The 13,720-nt window shown below is 40.6% G+C and overlaps 1 protein-coding gene across 1 annotated transcript in view; it reads right to left on the reverse strand.

The window, feature by feature from the left end:
* Positions 1 to 1,883: 1,883 nt before the first annotated feature.
* Positions 1,884 to 13,720, reverse strand: part of LOC138012616 (nidogen-like) — a 19,734-nt gene continuing 7,897 nt past the window's right edge. Inside the window, exons 3-7 of the mRNA XM_068859438.1 lie at positions 10,752 to 11,120; positions 8,947 to 9,213; positions 6,621 to 6,743; positions 3,420 to 4,145; positions 1,884 to 3,025 (exon numbers count right to left, since the gene is read on the reverse strand). Coding sequence (XP_068715539.1) covers positions 2,814 to 3,025; positions 3,420 to 4,145; positions 6,621 to 6,743; positions 8,947 to 9,213; positions 10,752 to 11,120 — 1,697 coding nt within the window. The 3' untranslated portion in view covers positions 1,884 to 2,813. The remainder of the gene's footprint in view (positions 3,026 to 3,419; positions 4,146 to 6,620; positions 6,744 to 8,946; positions 9,214 to 10,751; positions 11,121 to 13,720) is intronic.

The following is a 13,720-nucleotide window of genomic DNA, read 5'->3' on the forward strand; positions in this document are numbered from 1 at the left end:
TTTCTAGGAATTTTCTTTTCCCGTTGTCAACGGTCGATGCCAATGCAAATATCGACGGTCTCAAGACCATAAGACCTAATTGGTTGAAACTGTGACAAAATCGGCTAGACTTGCGCAAGGGAAAAGTTCTACCGGAACATATGCTTAAAGTGTTAGACGTCCAAAGTGGTTTATTTTGCGGCCTTTTTGAAATCGACAGACAAGTTACACAGAGTATAGTGACGGTGGCGTCGAATACCGGTTTCGACGTGTTAATATGGGCGAAAATCAACGTCATATTTACATTTCGGCCTGTTTCGCTAACATTTTGGGGAGGTTGAGGCAAGGACGTAAACAAGCCCTTAGTTTTACAACTTCTTCTACGACCCGTTTTAGACCTTTTATATTCTGCTAGAGGTTAAGTTACTGCTCCATTAAGTAATTATTTTCCTTGTCACTCACTTTGGCGTAAGCAAAAATTGACCTTGTTGATACAAGAAATAAAGAGATTAGGGTGATTTTTGACAATTTTGAGGAATGCACTTAGAGTTCAGGGTTAGTTTAAAAAACGTGCACTGAGGATTCTTTATCTGCCACAAACGATGGAAACATCAATTCTGTTCTAGATTACAGGGGTCTTGCACAGGCGGCAACTAAATGTTACTGATTCAGTTTTCAATTGGAAATCAGTTTGCTTAAGTATTTCCTGACGTCGACAGGACATTTTCAAATTCTCGAGACGAATTTTGTTACGGATATTTATTTTATTTACATTGGGATGGCAACTCGTTTCCACGATAAACACAGTACACCAAGGCTCGCAATTAATAAGGAAACTGAGGATAATCAGTCGGCGTTTTTGCTTTCCACTGCGACGTAAGATCAGCTCCCTCTTTAAGGAGTGGCCCTTGATCACGTATTTACCACTTAAGACAAAGACGTTTTTATCTTGGCTCTTGGGATAAGGTCCAACACCGGAAATTTGTCTACCATATATTTTCATTACCATCTCTTAACATTGTCATTTGTAGCACCTCACTTATATCGCTTTAAGGTCAGTGACATTGACTTCTTGATTAAGTTGAAGTTAGTACTTATATCACTTTTTCTCCATGCACAAGAATAAGGTGTTAACTGACTGAAGCACAAAGCTGACCCTTTTAATGGAATGCTGAGACACTGTCGCGTTGATTAATGTTTCAGAATTGTTGACCAAATTATGCCAACGTATACTTTTTATTTGGACAGCACTCCTTTGTAGAGCGAAGTGAAAGCTGACGGAAGTAATTTCGGTAATTAATCATCATTTCAGACTTTGTCATTTGTCTAATGTTAGCTGCAGCTGTCACAACAAGTTCTCAGTGCTCAAAGCTTGGCGCGTGTAAGCACTAAGACAAGTAGTAAAACGACAAAAGCAACATTAATAAGTGTTTTGGAATGCATAAGAGGATTGCTATTATGTTGTTTACATAACAAAATCGAGAGACTAATCCTCGCAGTTCGTTATCGAGGCATTTATTTGTCTCATTATCACATTTTTTGCATAATTACTGGACGAACTCCAGGCCTTAGTTTTCTTTGCTCATACCGACTGGGTGTCGTAGTTTCTGGACGTTTCTGAACAGTTTCATCACTAACGAAATGATGAAAGCAGGGAAAAACAAAACAGGCATATTTTAGATTCTGATGCTAGGTAACCCGGCCACTTATATGCATGTGAATGGTATGCATCGTTTTATACTTCCTTCTTCAAACGATGCCGCCACAAGAACGCAATAGTGGCCGATAGTTTTTCATTGACAAAGCTGTCAGGTGGTATGTTAAACGGCATTATGCCAAAAAGCACCTTAGTCAATCACGAAATGAAGCAATTTACGGTGACCCCTAAAGAATTAGCTAAGCAATGAAAGAAATGATCAATATTGCAAGAAAAGCTCTGGCTTCTTTTACATTACTTCTAACAAGTTTCCGTATTCTTACATTCAAGTCTCATATATTTACAATGAAATTGTCAAAGTCGACTGGAAAACATTATAATCCAAAGGAAAAGGTCAGAGACAAATCACGACGAACAAGAAGAAGAAGAACATTCAGACATTCACAAAATAGCAGTTGGCTAAGATTAGAACTTTGACTTTCTAAAATGATTGTTCGACAACTAAAGCAGTTTGACACTGAGCGTATATCATTTTTCTCTTCATATTTCTCGCCATGAAATGACCTTTAACGTTTACACAACTTTGACTAACTAATCTATTCCCAGGTCTAAGAAGGGAGTGCAATCCTCGGTCAAACATACGAGCGAGACTGATTTGGAAATAACGCGCGCAGGAATACCACCAAAACTGTTTGCCTTTGTTGTTATTTGTTTCTCACAATATTTCATATTTCGTTCTTTTCTTTTTGTTTTGTTTCCCTGATACTTCAGTGTTCGCCGTTTTATCGTTTTCGAGGAATATATTATGAAAAGCTCTAAGAGAGCATTTTGCGATCGAGTGCTAATTATGGAATTGGTCTGGGCCGGTCAACAACCATCCATAGCAGATTTTTGTACTTATGTTTCTTTTTTGTTTTTTTGGTGGTTCAACCATTTTTTCTCTTGTTAAGTGTAAGAAGATTGCGGAAAGCATTATAAGATAAATAAATAGGAGAAAAGGATAAATTGAGGTGTTGATGTTAAGAATCAACCTCAGAAAATAATACAAGGATTAATCTAACAAGACAGTCAAAGATAAAAGTTAAAGAAAAGAGTCCGACGGTCGCCGTAGCAGGTCCTAAATACTGATTCTTAATTGAAATAAAGCAGAGACAGGGGTCGTCCTGATTATGAGCCTTCAACTCCGGCTACACCGCACAATGGTTTTAGGTTCAAGCGAGCGGGTTGCGACACAACGCTGTTGTGGAGCCATGTTCAGTTGTATACCTCGACATGTCAGTCCGTTTCCAATGAATCCTCTCTTGCAGTGGCAGGAAAATGAACCGTCTGTGTTGAAACAAGTGGCATTGACGTCACACAATGGATCGTTGGTATCGCATTCGTCGATATCTAATAAGAACAACCAGGGAAAATGAAAAATTAGAACGCACTATTTGATAGGTCAAGCAAGAGGGCGTGTTTGCTTCTAGCCCATTTGATGTCCGATGGAAACGGATTACTTCAATAGTCACAGAATTCTGTTGTGGGCGCGCAATGTAAAGTGGGTGACTAGGGTCCTTTAAATCAGTTTGAAAAAGTTATCCATGAAATCGCCTGTCTGTCTTTGAGGGGACTCTCCTCACTTTTTTTACTTCGTTTCACGATTGGTATCTGCATCTCGGCAAAGTCCCCTTTGACATACGGCTGGTTTTGCATATGTGGCCTCACACACCATGAGCATTAATGAATAATCCCAAACGGCCACACCAGTTTCCTACAAGAATCAATGGAAATAAAAGCTTACCAACGCAGGTATTGCCATCTCCTTCAAATCCAAGATTACACCTACAGTCATAAGATCCATTCACCGCCTGAACACATGCGGCATTTACAGAGCAGTTGTTGCTGCCAGGTGAGCATGGGTCTATCAATCGAGACTGGACGTCACCAGTGTCGCTTTTAGTTGAAACGGGAGCTGTGGTCGTTGGCTTTGAAGAAACTATCATCGTCGTTTTTTCTATTTGTTTTTCTTCTGTAACAACATAACTCACTGGTTTTGTTACTTGTGAAGACTTAACTGTGGTAGGCACTCGGGTATTGGTCGGTCGCCCAGTATCTCTTGCGTCGGTCAAAATTGATGAGGTTTGTTCGATTGGCGAAGTGACATTTCTTGTTATCCTTGCTTCTGTAGGGCCGAGGTTCGTTGGTGTCATTGTTTCATCTTTTCCAGTTGTAACAACTGCAGATGAAGACTCCGAAGGAAAAAAGGGAGGCGATGGTGTTGATGGAATCGGAGGAGTTGGTGGAATCGGGGGAGTTGGTGGAGTTAATATCTCTGTTTCTGTAACCTTCGTACCACTAACTGGTTTCGCAGGATCTTCGTCTTTGGTAGAAACACTAACGGTCGGTTTCTCTCTTGCGTCTGTTCTTAGAGAAGAAACTGTAGATGATGTCCTTGTTCCATTTTCTTTCGATACAACATGCCTGGTTGTTGTTGGTAGTTTTGTTTCGTCGACTTCTGCGGATAGGACTGAAAACAAATACTTGATTGATTGAAATATGAAATCGCATCGCTCAAGACTAAATTTATACTTATCATTAATAAAACCAACGATGATATTTATCTTTCTTTCATTTCGTTTTTACGAAGCATTTTTCCTTTTTGTATCGTTTGTTTAAATTAAAGGATCATGATGGGATTATGCCATCATCCTCTCTTGGTCTAACGGACTTCCCTTACTGTCGTTCCAGTAACGCCATGTAAGGCTGGTTGCTCCGGTCTCCCAATACTCTGCCTACAATCCTGGACAAGAATCGTTAAGACTTCTCTCAAGTCTCGTCCTTTTTTAAAAAACTACAATAAATGCCAAACAATACCCCACCTCCCTTCCCCACCCACTACAATGTTGTCTATGAAGAAGCGGAAATAACGAAGGTGCTGTTCCTCCACATTACGGATAAGGAGGTTCGAAATAGTTTCTCATTTTTTCAAACAAATAAACATATTCTGTTTTTAGATACAGTTAGAGAAATCAAATCAAGACAAAATTTGGCCAGGGTATAAAGTACCCATCATAGATTTGTCACATCACATTTTCCTCCAAAATAACGTTACCATGGCAACGATATAGAGCATTTTTTTAGCCTTAAAATCAAGATATATTGTCTTTTTTGAAAAAAACGGGACGGTGAAATCTTCCCATCCAGCGTTACCAGATAATGTTAGAAATAATCTCTAAAATATTTAATATTCAACAAAATCTGTAGGTCAGTTTTTCAGAAAAATACGTTTTTTTGAAATGTGCCGCTAATTTCTGTTTTCACCGACATAATTTTTTAAAATTTGAAAGACAAACGTTTTAAGTTAATCTTTGCTAACATGCAAAAAATGAAAAAAAAATTCACTGTCCGGAAGCAGAGATATAGGCGAGTAAAGTTGCAAAATCAGGAAAAATGAGGGGGTTACAAGATCGGCATTTACGCGCATGCGTCACCCGCTCATTCGAGTGCACGCGCGAGTGAAGCTATGGGCAAACACAAACGGATTTAAGTGACCATTAAACCGTGTGTGTACAATTTTCGTAGTTTTCGTGAAAGGAGATGCCTATTTATATTCCATATGTATAGGAATTAGAAGAAAGGTGAGCGAAATTAGCGGTATTTGTTTATTTCTCGTGACCCACTTTGAATCGTGAGCTGACGCAAGCAGCTTTTAGAATTGCGTGTGTGGCTTACGCGCGCACGCTCAGCTGAAAACCCTTTCGAGCCTCCTTAAGCAACGACAACGGCGACGGCAACAAGAACGTCGCAAATTTGCATATTAAATTTAATGGGCAAAAACAATAGCCTTGCACGCCCTGTACGTGCGTTTTTCACTTTTGTCCATTTCTTTGCCGTCAGTCAGCAAATCAACGACGTGAAATAGACAAAGTTGACGCTTTATGAAGAACGTCTGCACTTGAAGATAAATTACTATTTTCTCCACTAAATTAAGTGCCGTTCCGACGAGTGTCATTTTTGAACGCACCCTTGTCACATTAAAAAGGTTGAAATAGTCCCGAAGCAATTAAAATGACGCGAATTTTTATTGTGAGATGACGTTCTCGTTGCCGTCACCGTTGTCGTTGCTTAACTCTCTATTAATGATGAAATGATATATGAAATGGATCATATATGAACTGCGGATATGAAACCCAGTGAAGCTATGATCCTCGCAGTTATGAACGCAATTTTTGCAATTGGGTAGAGCAGCCTAAAAAATTCAGGACTTCAACGGGGTTTGAACCCGTGACCTCGCGATACCGGTGCGACGCTCTAACCAACTGAGCTATGAAGCTACTGACGTTGGGAGCTGGTCATTTGTGGGTTCTAATGTTCCCGTGAGGAATGAATCAATGATTAAATGATATATAAAATGGATCATACATGAACTGCAGATATGAAATCAAGTGAAGCTATGATCCTCGCAGTTATGAACGCAATTTTTGCAATTGCGTAGAGAAGCCTGGAAAATTCAGGACTTCAACGGCGTTTGAGCCCGTGACCTCGCGATACTGGTGCGACGCTCTAACCAACTCAGCTATGAAGCCACTGACGTTGGGAGCTGGTCATTTGCAGTTCATATATGATCAATTTCATGTATCATTTCATCATTGATTCATTCCTCACGGGAACATTAGAACCCACACATGACCAGCTCCCAACGTCAGTGGCTTCATAGCTCAGTTGGTTAGAGCGTCGCACCGGTATCGCGAGGTCACGGGTTCAAACCCCGTTGAAGTCCTGAATTTTTCAGGCTTCTCTACGCAATTGCAAGAATTGCGTTCATAACTGCGAGGATCATAGCTTCACTTGATAACTCCATATTGTTTGGCAGGAGAGGGGAATCCGCAACAAGAGGACTTACTTTAATTATGGAAACAATTTGTTTTGATATGGAGAAGGATGGTAGCTTAGGGTAAATCATGCAAGAATAAGTCTTAAACAGGGCTTTTTCGAATCTTACCTTCGCAAAGCTTTCCACTTCCGTGAAACCCTTCGTTGCATTGACAGTGGTAACTGCCCGGTACGTTGGTACACGTCGCATTATAATGACAATCGTTATAACCGTTATCACATTCGTTGATATCTGTGAGAGAAAATTGCAGTTTTCATGCATACAGTAAACCGCTGACCAGTTGGCTCAGTTGGTTAAGCATCAGACTGACCATCGGACTACTCTCCGGGAGGTCACGGGATATAAAAAAAAAAACACTCCGATCGACGGGACCAACGCTCACGGTCTTAATTAAATGAGGAGAAAGTGTTGACCTTGTAATGGTTAGACTTTCTATTTTTCTCGGATGAGGACGATAAACCGTAGGTCCCGTCTCACATCACTTGTGTGGAACGTTATAAAACCCACACTGTTCGAGAAGAGTACGGGACGTAGTCCCCGTGGGGGTCTCTCACTCGGGACACCTGTGTAAACTACTTGTTATTCAGTTAAGATTGCCATTTCCGTCATAAATCAGGCTAGCAAAATCCCCCACAAGGTGTTGTACCTTGGCCCTTAAAATCCCCTAGAGGATTGGTCAATGACGTATTCACCAGTTCATTCATCCATGTGATTTCTCTTGTTTTAATTCTGCTTCGCTCGTGATCATCGCATTAAAGTCAGTTAGGTATACCAGGTTAGGTATAGGATATAAATTCCACATATTGTTGTAGCTGGCCTTAATTTGAGTGCCACGAATCAAACAGAAATTGAAATTGATTGATCATTGTTGTTCTCTGCCTATCTGTAATACGGCATAGGTATTATATTCTGTCACGTGGTGACGTTATTGAATTTTGTTTTGCTAGTTTTTGTTTTTGCAGAAAACAATTTATTGCATTGATTCTTTATAGTTGGACCAGACAATCTTTAAGCTATATACCGGAAGGTTTTAAGCACTACGTTGGTACGAAGGATTCCTATCCAATTTTTTTTTAAATCCGGAAATTGTTGGTATTGTAAATACCGTAAACATGAGATGCCATTTTTTGTCCTGAAACCAAACACTTTTTGCTCGGCAAACGCAACCCAGCCGAAACAAATCGAAATAACTCCTAATAGATGTAAGCCCGATGTGTGCAACTACACTTATAACCAACCCAGGAGCCCATCTGAAGCGAACAGCGTCTGTGAAATGGCGTTTTCACAAGTAGGTTTATTTTTAGACTAGCCCTTCCCGCGAATTAGGTCAAAAAACAAAGGCAGTTCCGGTTCGGTGACCCTATGACGTCAGCTTAATTTCTTGTAATTGGTCTTCGGGTTCCTGTGGGAGTCTCATTCGCGGGAAGTTCAATCTAAAAATAAATTGGTCTGTGAAAACGCCGTTACACGAACACAGTAGAGTTGTAGGCTCCGGGTCATGGGTTCCTGCCAACCCATTAATTTTCGGGCGATTTTATTGGCTAATTTACGTCACGTGGGGCAAACTCACAGGACAGTTGTCACGAAATAACCCCCTTTTCCGTGGATATTTGCCCCTCAAAATGTTGCAGCGATCATTTCGGTTGAAAAGAAACAAAGCCGCCAGAAGAAAGGCAGTAGAAGTGTTTTCATTTTACAAGGAAGAAAAACAAACTCGTTTTCTGGAGTCTAGTTATAGTGACATTAAAAAGCTGGTCGCAAATGCTGTTCCGGAAAGTACAAGATAGTCAACAAAATCATGATGTCAAAGTCTTTGAAGGGAAGAAAGTTGTGAGCACACTTTAGAGATTTAATCCTAGGCGAACTTAAACTGAATCATTTTATAGACTAGAGAATTTAATACACTGTGTTTACTCACTATAAAATAAACCAATGGTTCGAAGGAGAGGAAAATTCCACCAGCTCTTGAAAACACTGTCATCCAGACAACGCCTTGTTTTCGAGTTTACGACTCGCAGTGACAATTAAAATTATTTGTTTTTTTTTTTTCTGAGACCGACAAGCTTTCTTTCTAGTCAAATTTTGAACAGCTCATCAAAAAGATACGAAGCATCGCCGTCATATTCAACACTGGCTTTTTACCAGCGGTTTTTTTGTGCGATATGAAAATTAATAGGAGGGTTATAAAATAAATAAACCCCTTTCTAGCTTGCTGGTATGTTGGCTGATAATGTCCGCGGCTGAGAGATTGTCCTCAAAATTTCAGAGTTGCCCTCGAAGCTTCTCTTCTAAGCCGCGGACATAAGCAGCCGACATGCCAGCCGCCAGAAGGTGTTTATTTACTTAATATGCGGACTCGTAAGCTTGGAGACAAACTAGGGTAGGGGAAGCAAGTAATGATGTTGTGTTTGATAATGAAAAAGAAAAAACATACCGGCACAAATCCTGCCATCCCCTTCATAACCAAGATTACACTCACAGTCGAAAGACCCCTCTAACGATATGCAGGTGCCATTTGTAGAACAGTCGTGCAGTCCTTTGGAACAGATATCCACAAACTTTGCCCCTATCTCAGTTGAAGACTCCGTCAAAACGTGGACGGCCGAAGTTGTTTTCGTTGGCGTTGTTCCAGTTGTGGCTTTCGTAGATCGATCCATAACTTCCACCACGCCTTCCGTTATGTCTAAACTTGTTGTATTTTCTATTACGGAGGTAACTACATTATAGTATCTGCTTACGCGGGAAAAGAGTAATCTTAAAAACAGTTGCAACAAAAAAAGAATACATGTTTGCTGCAACCTAAAGATGACTTTATTAACAATGGCAATGAGTTATAAACCTTGCCGTGAATTAAGCAAAGTCTGAAGGAAATAGAAAAGAGAAAGAAAGAGGGTAAACGGAGTTCAAATCGCTGGTTATGGATAACTGTTGACCGGCCCTTTTTCGTGCATAGCTTGCGCATGCGCTAGATCAGACTGAGGGAAACAATGTACGTGGAAAAGAGCTAAGATCATAAAGAAATGTACCCCGTGTTTTCAAATCGTTTCCTCCTCGGTTCCTAAAATAATCAATCGTCGCCTAAAAGACGACTTTTCGGTTCTTTCTTCGACGCAAACGAGCTAATAAAAGAGTTTTCACTTGTCATTTGCCTTGTAGGTTTTATAACCGAACGTGATCTTAGAATCTCAATTGAACATTATTTTTGCATTATTGAAGGGAAAATGGAGGAGGTATGGAGTACGACGGTGAGGTCGAAAGCTACTACCTGGCAAAATCGCCTTGCCTGGAGTTAAGACGCTGGTAATCTTTCTACGCATACGACATTTAATGTGTTAGATTTAAAAAATTATATTTGCAACACCTGTCTCTTTCGTTGTATCGTGTCAATTATATTAGTTAAGAACTGTCCGTTTCCATAGTAGTCATTTTGTGGGCCCCGTAAACTGCGCAATATAATTTTTCATTTTCATTGTGGGAATACTACAAAATGCGTGCCTTTGGTTTTCCACTGTCTTTGAAGAGTGTGATTAATAACCTATGACTTTTCGTCACTCTTTAAGGCCTAGTTCAGACGGTACAACGTTTGCATAGGCCTGTCACGAACGATCTCTTAAGTGCAGGCTTTCTCGCCGCGCAAACAATCGCGTACAAGTCTTTTCGTGAAACCGTTAACTCATGAGCTGTTTAAAAGTCTCTGGTTTTCAAATTCTCACGTTGAAGAAGTCGACGCAGGGGCCCGTTTGTCGAAAGTTCCGAAAACTTTTCGGGCCCGTAAAGCCATTCCCAAATCACCTTCCGCGTCTTTTGAAAGACTGGTCTTTTAACATGTCTTTTTACGACAACAAAAAGCAAAATGATGGTGGATTTTGATGACTTAAACCCTCTACATTCAGAAGATACAGAAGGAATTGTGATACCCGAAAAAGCACCGAAAAGTCTCTCGAGAAACGGGCCCCAGGATACGAGAACAGCAAATCCCCAGGATTACGAACCTTTTTACTTTAGTTTAACAGTTTCACTTTTAGAAATTACGGTACGAACTCATTAGAAAATAGTAGATGCTCTTTGAGTAATTGGTGGCAACTGAAGGCCCCTTCAGACTTCAGTGGAGTCACCCCTTCCGTCATGCAGTTTGGCTCGCTTGCCTGACCGAAGCGACCAGCCGAAGATGAAGGGACATATGCTCCGGATAAGCCGGATATGATCTTAAAAGAACTAAACAGAACTATCTCTTGTTACCTCTCTCACAGATAAATGCTTGCATGACATTGCACTCCGTCACTTCCCAAGAATGGAAAATGTCTTCAGGGAGGAGACTGACACAATCTGAACCACCCTTGGGCTCCCCGCGGCCCCAGTTCGTGTATTCTGCCTTACGGCCATCGCTCCAGACAAATTCGCCCTCAATTCGCCGGAGACCTATCCAGACTCTTGACTCTGGCCTTCCCACCTCAACAGCAATAAATTCATTTTCTGTGGCTCCCCTTGAAAGAGCTAAGTGAGAGTCTATTTCTCTACAAGTATCCTCCGCCTCCTGCCAAGTTGCACCGTGGGCGAATGGTATGTAACAGGATCCGTCATGTTCTATCCATCCTTGTGGACATGATCCTGAAAAAAAAGAGACGAGTTGATATTAAGTAATGTTTAATTTAAAAACACGGCTTCAAAAACATTCCACAAAAAGCGTGTCCCTCTGGAGTACGAACAAAGATTCCAATTGTGAGAGGATAACAATAGCTTACAAAGAAAACAAGCTGTGCCTCATTAGTGTGCTTGATATAAGAATTCTAATGAGGATTGATTTATCAGTTTTTAAAGCTCACGCACGTGACGTTTTATCGGTGACCTGAAAGGCTCTTTCGCTCATGAATTATTAATGTCGTTAGGGGAAACGACAACTAACGACATCGCAAAAATTCGAAATCCACAAACCCGTCTAAAACGGACACAAGTTTGCCCTCCGATTACACAGAAAAGACGAGGACAACCTTATGTAGAGGTAAGCGAACTTTATTTCTACACTTACAGCTTATTTTAGCATTTATAAGCTCAAAGTATGTTTTCCCATACAAAGTCTATAAATCGTATACCGAGCTTGGGCTGCCTGTGCGTGCTCCTTTGCTAATACGAGTGGACCTGTTAACTTAGCGGATCGACGAGCAAATGTCTCTTTGCATTCATTTTTAACACATATAACAGACCCCTATATAGTCTTCATTGACAATGGCTCGGTAACACCTACTGACTGCAACGAGTATCAATCCCGTCGGAACGAATAAAAGTTGAAGAATATTTCAACGTATATCGTTGCGGCATTACTTCAGAAAGTGAAATGTCGGACAATCGATATTGATCGTTTCCATATCGATTTGAATTCAACTGAGTGAGTGACAAATTGGCATATCTTGAAAAAATCACCGCGCACCGGTTCTCCTCAGTTGGTTGAGCATCGGGCTGCCATGCGGGAGGTCGTGAGTTCGACTCCGGCTGGACCAACACTCAGGGTCTTAAAATAACTCAGGAGAAAGTGCTGCCTTAGTAATTACACCCGCAAATGGTTAGACTTTCAAGTCGTCTCGGATAAAGACTAAACCGTAGGCCCCGTCTCACAACCCTTCAATGTTCATAAACTCTGTGGGACGTTAAAGATCCCACACACTAGTCGTAAAGAGTAGTGCATGTAGTTCCCGGTGTTGTGGTCTGGCCTTTCCTTCAGCAATGTGGTCGGATTGGCGTAATCTTCTGAATGGACTAATGATCAATGAGACCACATAACAGCAAAAACAGACAATAGTCAAATTGAAAGGAGTCCAAGTGCTGAAACTGGTAAACTGGTCGTTTACTTATCGATTAGTTTACAACTGAGTGAGAGATAAATTTGCATATTCCGAACCCTAACGATAGTCGTTTATACCCTTCGGGTATCCACGACTAAAAACCGTGTCCTCGGGAACCATGGTCATGCCAAGGGAGGAAGTTATGGCACATATAGGGACTTAAGGAGGCTCGAAAGGGTTTTCAGCTGAGCGCGCGCGTAAGCCACACAGGCAATTCGTAAGCTGTTTGCGTCAGCTCATGATTTAAATAGGTCACCAGAAAAAAACAAATACCGCTAATTTCGCTTACCTTTCTCCAATTCCTATATACATGGCATATAAATAGACATCTCCTATTCACGAAAACTACGAAAATTCTACTTAAACGGTTTAATAGTTACTTAAATACGTTTGTGTTGACCTGTAGCTCCACTCGCGCGCGGACTCGAATGAGTGGGTGACGCATGCGTAAATGCTGATCTTGTAACCCCCTAATTTTTCCTGATTTTGCAACTTTACTCGTTTATATCTCTGCTTCTGGACGGTGAATTTTTTTCATTTTTTGCATGTTAGCTTAGATTAATTTAAACCGTTTGTCTTTGAAATTTAAAAAAATTCTGTAGGTGAAACAAATAATTAGAGACACAATTCAAAAAAACTTATTTTTCTGAAAAACTGACCTACAGATTTTGTTGAATTTTAAATATTTTAGAGAGTATTTCTAACATTATCTGGTAACGATGAATGGGAAAATTTCACCGTCCCGTTTCTTCAAAAAGGACCACATATGTTGATTTTAAGGCTCAAAGAAATGCCTAATATCGTTGCCATGGTAACATTATTTTGGAGGAAAACATAATGTGAGAAATCTACGATAGGTACTTAATACCCGGGCCAAATTTCGTCTTGATATGATTGCCCTAACTGTATGTAAGGACAGAATATGTTTATTTGCTTGAAAGAAGGAGAAACTATTTCGAGCCTCCTTAAGAACGTTCGCGCCAATTGTTTCTGCGCATCCTTACTGCGCACGCAAATGCACACGCCACGTCATACACGAGCGCGCGCGCTAAGTAATAAAATGAGAAATGATAGGGCAAAAGGCCATTGCTGTAGCTTTGCCTGGATTTAACGGTCTTGGACGTTCGGTGACCCCTATTTTTCTTTCCAGAAACGGATTTTATTTACATTTCTCTCCACGTTGTCCAAAAATGAACAAAAAATCAATGTGGCAAGTTAAAAAAATTTCAAGATTTCTGCTCACGGGACATCAAATCCTGCCATCTTGCGGTTGCAAGGCGCGTGAAACTGTGGTTGCTAAATGCGAACTTGATCTTTAAGGAACCTCGCCAGCTGACTAAATTCACTTAATAAGTCCACTTAAATAATATT

This window comes from Montipora foliosa, chromosome 8 (genome assembly GCF_036669935.1).
Source record: "Montipora foliosa isolate CH-2021 chromosome 8, ASM3666993v2, whole genome shotgun sequence".
Taxonomy (NCBI): domain Eukaryota; kingdom Metazoa; phylum Cnidaria; class Anthozoa; order Scleractinia; family Acroporidae; genus Montipora; species Montipora foliosa.